Source organism: Thunnus thynnus, chromosome 14, assembly GCF_963924715.1.
Source record: "Thunnus thynnus chromosome 14, fThuThy2.1, whole genome shotgun sequence".
NCBI classification, from domain to species: domain Eukaryota; kingdom Metazoa; phylum Chordata; class Actinopteri; order Scombriformes; family Scombridae; genus Thunnus; species Thunnus thynnus.
The window spans coordinates 6600927-6609383 of NC_089530.1; the positions used below are offsets into that span (position 1 = coordinate 6600927).

The 8457-nt window shown below is 43.4% G+C and overlaps 1 protein-coding gene across 3 annotated transcripts in view; it reads left to right on the forward strand.

The window, feature by feature from the left end:
• Positions 1-6867, forward strand: part of LOC137196685 (adhesion G protein-coupled receptor A3) — a 166356-nt gene extending 159489 nt beyond the window's left edge. For 2 of the 3 annotated variants that reach the window (XM_067609457.1, XM_067609459.1), the window contains 2 exons: positions 1269-1364; positions 1818-6867. In XM_067609457.1, coding sequence (XP_067465558.1) covers positions 1269-1364; positions 1818-3246 — 1525 coding nt within the window. In that variant the 3' untranslated portion in view covers positions 3247-6867. The remainder of the gene's footprint in view (positions 1-1268; positions 1365-1817) is intronic. The other variant, XM_067609460.1, reaches the window with a different exon arrangement.
• Positions 6868-8457: the final 1590 nt, after the last annotated feature.

Sequence of the window (8457 nt, forward strand, 5' to 3'; positions counted from 1 at the left end):
TCCCACAGGCATCATGTTTGTTTACTACAGTGGAAACACTCTGATAAGACTTAACTAGCCTGTATTGCCTTCTTGAGGATTGAGATTGATCACCTCCACCAGTTTGTAAGAATGTATGTTAACTACAGACGGGTGACTAATTAAAGGAAAAACCAACATAAAGTGTCTTAGTAAGGTGTTGGGCCACAACATGCTGTCAGAACAGCTTCAGTGTGCCTTGGCATTGGTTCTACAAGTCTCTGAAGTCTTCTGGAAGGATGAACACCATTCTTCCAAAATGGATGAAGGCATCCTAGAATAGACCACTTCCATCAGGATAGAAATGTTTCATCACAGGATAAAGGTGATGACTGAGAACAACTTTGTATTGATTTGCAGTGACCCTTCTCTCTAAGGGGACAAACAGTGTTGGAATCAAGCTTTCAGACCTGTACCAGTTTTTCCTTTAGTCACCCGTCTGTATGTTTACAGGGCCGGCTGGGCAAAGTGATGTCATTCGCGTTTGCGTACTTGTGTGGAGAATGTTTGGGGCCTAATTAGCAATCCACAGCAGCTGTGTTTTTAAGCATTTTTGATGTTGGACACTTGACAATCATGTGATCATTTTCCTTCTTTCAGTCTTAATTTGAACCTCACAACTAAAGTTTCCTGCAGTTAATAAAATAGTGCATTCATGACAGAGCCACAGCAATGACCAAAAATGAATTCATGTAATACTTGAATGAACGCTACATATTATATGCCACTGATGTCAAAGATGTCGCTTTAGTAGCACTTTTATGGGTTGTTTGATGGTTCATTGTCTTTATGGACCAAGAAAATTGTCCAAACTAACTTGAGGATACAATACACCTTTAAAATTTTAGGTTTTTAGAGAAGAAATCAAACTGTGAAGTAGGTGTGATCGCACCTGTAGAGTGTGATCACAAACACATTGACAGATGGTCATATTTGAGGCATGTGGGGAAAGGATAGCAGACAAATATGCCTGTTTTTCACTGTCATGGTCTGTTCCTCAAGTTGAGAAAAAGCTCTTAGTTATTTTGGGTGAGCTAAGAGCTCCTCTCACTGCACACACATCTATAATCGCATCTGTCACTTTGTCTGTTTGGATCTTTTGGTTATTATCTTTCTCTTGTGGGTCTAATATTATCTCTCCGACATATTTTGGCATTGTGCTGTTGTAATCCAGATGTGAGATTTATAAACGCCTTTTTCATGTCACACATTTTTATACTCTCTTATTCTCTCCCTCTGTCACCTCACAGATTTTATTTAGTCAGTGGTGGAGTGCCCCTCATCATCTGTGGGGTCACGGCAGCCGTCAATATAGACAACTATGGCAGCGGGGAGCAAGCGCCATAGTAAGTCCTAGATTTGCTTCTGCTTTCAAGGTTACATTACATCCTCTGTTGATGTTTTGCACCGCTGTGTACACCTCAGCAAAGTCTGTTCCTCATTAGGTGTTATTATTTCCAAAAATAAACCCTCATCAAAGGTGCGGACATGTGTATATACATACACAGACAAGCATACACACTTTTTCACACTATATTTCCCTTTGGTGGATTAGCACTTGATGAGCTCTGTGCTGCATGTGTATTTAGATCAGTTTTTCTCTGTTAAATAAACAGCACATAGTTGTTGTGTGGTTATATTAATGCTGTTTGCTCTATATTAATGCTTAAGTGTTATTGGGAGCATGTTAAAATAAATTATAGAGTTTATATAGTTGATTATTTATGTTGTGCTGCTTTTCTTTAAATGCCAGCATAAATCAGAGTGTTAACATCTTGTGTTGTTCATGTTTGTTGCAGCTGCTGGATGGCATGGGAGCCCAGCCTGGGAGCCTTCTATGGCCCCGTGGCCTTCATCGTCCTGGTGACCTGCATCTACTTCCTCTGTACCTTCATCCAGCTGCGGCGCCACCCCGAAAAGAAGTATGAGCTCAAGCAGCTGACAGAGGAGCAGCAGAGGCTGGCCTCCGTCGACATGCCGACCCACTGCCACCAGGGAGCTGAGCCTGGGACCCTGGGAGCCCAACCCAGCGGGAGCCACTGCCCTGCTGGCTGCCCAGGCGTCCCCATCAACCCCGCTCTGCTGGCTAATGAGCACTCCTTCAAGGCTCAGTTACGCACGGCGGCCTTCACACTTTTCCTTTTCCTGGCCACCTGGACTTTCGGGGCACTGGCTGTGTCTCAGGGCCACTTCCTGGACATGATCTTCAGCTGCCTGTACGGTGCCTTCTCTGTCACTCTTGGCCTCTTCATCCTCATCCATCACTGTGCCAAGCGTGATGATGTCTGGCATTGCTGGTGCTCATGTTGTCCCGGACGGCGCGCCAATGCCTGCTCGGGCGCCCATGGGCCTGCTCAAGCACGACCCAAGGTTAACGTGAATGGAGATACCCCCGGGCACGGCCATGGTCACAGCCACTGCCACCATGACTCACCATGTCAGGGTAAAGCGCTGATGAGCTGCAGTCATAGCAGTTTAGGTCACTGTAAACACGCCGCCCTCCCGTCCTCGCAAAATCACGTGACGTGTCTGGCACCGGTGACACCTTGTTGCGCCGCCCTGCATAGCCAGCAGCTGATGGAAGAGGAGCCCGCGGCTACACACGTGCTGCTGCATGCTGACCCAGAGGGTTACCGGCCGGGGATCCAGTTGCACCCCTGCCTGAAGAGCAGCACCAGGACTAAAGGCCGCCAACTCAGCCGCCGGGCTGGGGCCGGTGCTTGCGGAGCGGGGAGTGAGAGGGAGTACGCCTATCACATCCCCTCCAGTGTGGATGGAGGCAGCGTGCACAGCTCACACACTGACAGCCCTCACAGCACACATGGGCGTCACACCCACATCTGTCCACATCTGGCCCACGAGGGCCACCATGATGGGCATCACACATGCCACGCTGCTGCAGCCACCACGCACGAGGCCCTGGCATGCCATAATCCCTGCCACCGGCATATCTGCTGTGCCAAGGCAGACCTTTTCCCCTCTATGTGCCCAGCAGAGGCAGGCGACACGGGCGTCTTCCTGTGTGGCTGCGGCAAAGTGGCCGAGGAGGACCCGATGGCGACACATCACCATCTGGAGATGCACGCCCAGCGCAGACAATCCTATCCCCAGAACCCACCCAATCAGAATGGGATTCTAAAGGGGGGGCTGCATGAAGGACTCCTGTACTCCTCGGACAGCACAGGGAATATACGCACTGGACCCTGGAAGAATGAAACTACTGTGTAGTCTGTGAGGGGAAAAACAGGGGAGATAGGCAGCACCCCTTCCTCGTCCCGCCAAAAATAAACCCTCGCCTCCCTTTCTAGATTTAAAAAAAAAAAAAAAAATGAATTGAATAACATTTTAAACATCACAATCAGCGTGGGATATTTTTATTTGAATGTCCTCATGTTTTTATGTGTGCTGTTTTACTGTGCAGAAATCTGATATCATGTAAAATGCTCCCTGAAGAGCATCCATACACAGAACAGAATCTCTTCCATCAAGAAGAATTTGTGAAATGTGTGTCACATCATGCCATCAGATGTAATTGAAGGTATTTCCACTGTTCCATATTACTACAGATCTCTCTCTATATATATACAAGAAAATGAATGGTTGTATGTATGAATATGTGTGTTAGTGCTCAAAGGCAACACGCTGCAAGATTTTTTTACACTTGGAGTCTGAATCCATCAAATAGTCTACAATGACAGTGAACCTCCAGTACTTTAAAGAACTCTTGGCATCCATGTTTTAGACGACACTAAACCAGCAATTTTAGACTTCATGGGTATTTTTGCCATTCAGTCAAGCAACTGTGAATATCTACTAGAGATTTTCTAAATAACACACAGAGATACTGTCGCTTGCCAGAGACATGTGGATGCCAGTTAAGCTATGAAAATTCAAAGCAACAGAAAAAGAGAAGTGAAATTAAGCGTTCCTTTTCCAGGTTGATATTGATCGTGCTGTCTGTATGATGTCTTCATTGTTGTGTTTCTTTTTTCTGGAGAGAAGTAAATAACAGCAGCATCAACAGCAACAGTGTGGCCATTGTGAATAGAAAGTGGTGTCATCCAGTACGGTTTTATTAACACTGTGCCACACAGAACCAGGTCCTCACAGCGAGTTCATTGCCAAATTAATGTCCCGGGTTTTTTTTTTTTTTTTTTACCCTTTTCAACTCAGCTCGCACATGCCATCAGATATTAAAAAAAATCAGCAGAAAATCAAAATCAGTCTTTGTAAAATCAGACACTCTAATGTTTTGCGGGGGGAAAAGGAGTATGAATGTGAGTATAAAAGAAAGAACAAGCTGCTTAAACTACCTGCCTGTGACTAATGTCCTGTTATTTTCCCTTTTAATGAAAAGTAATAAAACATTTTAGCCAACTTCACCCACTATCAGCTGAAGCCACAAAATGACACACGGCAGAAATCAGAGCAAATGCAACCCCCTTTGTTTTGTTTATTTTTGAATTTGTCTTATTAAAACCCCAAAAACATGCATGCTTTGTTGTATGTAGCTAATATGTGCTATGTTTTAACATTGTAAATGAATGCCCATCCATGAGCATATTATTTGCCTTGACCCGATAAAGACTGCTGCAGCTTGCCATTTATAATTTTTGTCACAGTCTTGCATTAAGGCTAGTTCAAACAAACATCATTTCCTATTGGTGATCTCTGTATACCGAGACTTTAGGCCGAGGCTTACCCAAGAATCCAGCACAGAATTTCATAAAGGTTCTGCTCTGGTTGATAACTTGTGTCAGAGAGGCCAAGGTGGAAGTATGGATCTTTTTCTTTTTTTTTTTTGTTGCCATGAAGGTCACATTCTCTGCCACTCAAAAGAGATGGTAAAAGAGGCTGTGTATTGATTGTTTGTTTTATGAATGATGATATTGAGTGTGATACTCGAGACAAAACCAGTCAAACATTTCATCAGAAAAAGCCGGAGTTAAAAAAAAATATCCATCAACGCAGCGCATATAATCTCACAGTAAACCCTGCTCTAGCAAAACCACCTCGGCATGCACACCGTCTCTTTATCCATCTCGTGCACTCTTGTCTGTGTATATAGAACTGGTTTCTGATGAATTATTTTATATGAGATTTAAGATATTTAAGAATAAAATAAGTCTATATGTAAAGAAAGTTGTATGGGGAAAAAAACTGACCTCTCAATGTTAATACTCAGTATCTGAGTTTAGAAATGTCCTTTTTGTTTTCAAATGCCTTTTTTTTTTTTTTCTGTTGCAATTTTAGTTGACTTTGACTTCATAAAGTATGCAGACTCGCCATGTGTTGTGAGACTTATCCTGTCATATCAGAAATAGAAATGCACTACCCATAATAATGTTCGGCCTGCCAGAATAGAATTTGTCACTTACAGTATGTTTATTATAGAAATGTTTGTTCAGACAGAAATATTTCAAATTAAAAAAAGTGACTTCTGCAGAGAAGAAAAAGAGAAAAATTCATGTGATACTCCCTTTATTTGGATGTCAGGCTTTGAATAGTGAAACGAAGCCCTGGTAGACATCAAAGATGATGCATGAATCTCAAAGCTTTGCACAGGGTCACTGGAGTTATTTCCAGGGTCTGGGACAAAATGGGATATTATGGGCCTAACCTCTGAGTTATAAAACACTGATCATACAATATGAGCTCCTTTGAGCCGCTTGGATGCCGGCAGTCGGTGACCCTGGCTTTATAGTTATTGGAAAGGGATTTGTAACAGTATCACAAGTTATAACGACACATTTAAAATCAGCCTCTCCCTCTAAACCCACAGTAAACTGAGAGAACATCGGTCTAGGTTAATTGCTGTACAACATGTGTATTTGCTGGTGGTGTGTCTTAGGAGCAGCCTGAGCTTTTCAGTGTCTGTGAGACTATGTGTTTGGTATCATAGGCCACCGTAGGCCATCTTCTCTGTTGTCATCAGTAGCAGATGTATTGCCCTAAATGAGCTTGCTGGCTTAGTTTCGGCTCACCAGACGGCTGCTGGAATATTCACCTGTGGTACTGTGACAAAACCTAAAGCCAGTTTTCACTTTTTCTACATTGACACAGATTCCAATAAATGTATTTTTTCACCATGCAACGGATGAGAGCATCTTTGGCTTGTGTTTGTGCGTCCGCCATGTGTGCATGAGCAGACAGCGAAAATGCATTTTAACTAACATGACGATGAATGTGAGTGAAAGAAAAAGTCTGTTTTTTTTTTCTTCTCTATTCTTGCCGTACTGTGTTTATTTCTTCTGACAGCGTGATGGAGATTGAGATGTCTTACGGAGCCACCGCAGGGGAGGAATTCAAATGATAGCAGGCTTGACTGCTGCTGTGTGTTCGGGTGCGTGCCCAGACCTTGTGCACACATGCACATTCACATACATCCGCATGTGCACACGTCACCCAAGATACGAGACAGTGTGTCTTCCGTGCATCACAAATCACACCCGGGTTTGACAGGCCATGAAACGCCTGAGCACATTTAATATGCAGCTTGTATTTTTTTTTTTTTTCTTTCAAGGCCACACAACTCACCCCCCCCCCCCTCCCTCTAGACCTAGATTATGCGTCTGACTGAAAGCCATGTGAAATGTCAGACCCCATCTCTCTTTCTCTGTCTGCCATGAAGACCCAGTCTTAACAGGAATACTGCAGGGTGTCCACGAAAGGTAAGTCGTGGACGTATAAGCCGGTCTCTTTCCAAAAAAACGTAATTATTTTGTATGCTGCAGTGCCAAATGAGCTGCAGAGGTGATTATATAGATAATGAGTATAAGGCTATGATGGCTTTAATTACCGGGGGTGTCTTCAAACCAATAAATGCCTTTTTTTTTTCTTTTTTTTTTTCCTCAGAAAGTGTTGTACGGAGAGTCAGTTAAGCAGAGGATGCTTCACCATGTGTTTGTAAAACTGCAGGTCGCGGTAGGTTGGGCCCGCTGGTTGGCGAAGGGAGAAATTGGCCCAGGACGGCATCTGTTTCATTAAAAAGTAATCTGGTTTTAGTAACACAGATGTGTGTTTATGATACAATTAACTATGTTTTAATTTCCTGTTGTAATAAATAGGTTTGTAAATATGAGTATGAGCAGAGAGACAAAGTGAAAATGTGCCTGATAAAAATCTGTGTGCTCTGAGAAGACAATGTGTGTTTTTTTTTTCACCCCTGTGGGCACCCAGGAGTAATCAGATCTGGAGTAACAAGCAGGATTTCATACATACAGTCTGATCTGATTTCACTCAGGGTTTCATATAATGATGTAGGAGCTGCAGAGAACTGTACATATGATCGAGGGCATGATTTTTGAGTCTCTTTGTAGGCCTATCTCTTGACACTTATGGAAAAATGCTTTTGTCTGTCATTGGTAGAGAGGAGGGGGCTTTCTTCAAGTGTATGCATGACACGTAAACGGATTATGTTTTTCTTTAATGCGGACACATGTATGCTTTGTCTTAAGAATCGCAAATCATCTTCAATTTCTTCCAGAGCATGTTATCCTGTCTCTGCGCCTTTGCCTCCCTCTCTCTCTTTTTACTCCTCGCATGTTTAGTGGTTCTCCTCCCTAATAACAAAAGCCCGCTCCTCCAGCCTTGGCAGACAAGACTTGTGATAGAAGGCTGTGATCGTCATGCTAATGCTGTCCTTGACTTAAATAACATGCCGGAGACTCGCAGGGCGGGAGAGCGAGGCAGAGCTGCAGAGTGAACGGAGAGGGGGAGAGAGAGGGAGAGGGGGATTTGGATGGATAGTTCGAGGCTTACGGGGAGAAAGGAACGGAGAGGGTGAGGTGGAGAGATCAAAGAGGAAGAGAAGACAGAAAGAGGTGGGCAAAACTTCTTATTAGATATCATTGCTGGGTTTCTTGGAAACTACATCTCTAATGGGGTGTGTGTGTGTCCAAGAAATGTCTCCATGTGTGTTGGGATTTGTGTGTGTTTGACTCAATGTCTATGACAACTGCAGCAGTGGAAAGTAACTAAGTTCATATTCAAGTGCTGCACTTTAGTCACAGATTTTACACATCAATGTACTCATCTTGGAGAGAACTCAGGCTGTTGTATAATGTCTTCTGTGCTCTGGAGGAGTATGTTTCAAGTATGAAACAACCCTGATGGCATCATCAGGGTTGTTTCAGATTGGGTTTGGGGAACTAAAGAGGAGCTCTACAAATTTTGTCCATCAAACTCTGTTAGGCCTTGGGGGAGCTACTGAAAATGTGAAAAAAAAGGTCTTCAGATCTTATTAACGGAGCAATAATTTCTAAAATGACCACCAGCACACTTATTAGAGGGCCCAAATTTAGTGATTAAGATCATAATGAGTCATTAAAAAAATGACTTACTTAGTATTTGTAGAGAGAGGTTGAGGCTTTTTGATCAGGAGTCAATTGGAGCATCTAGCGGCAGTTGGTGACATTGCACTTTAAGGTAGTTGCTCAT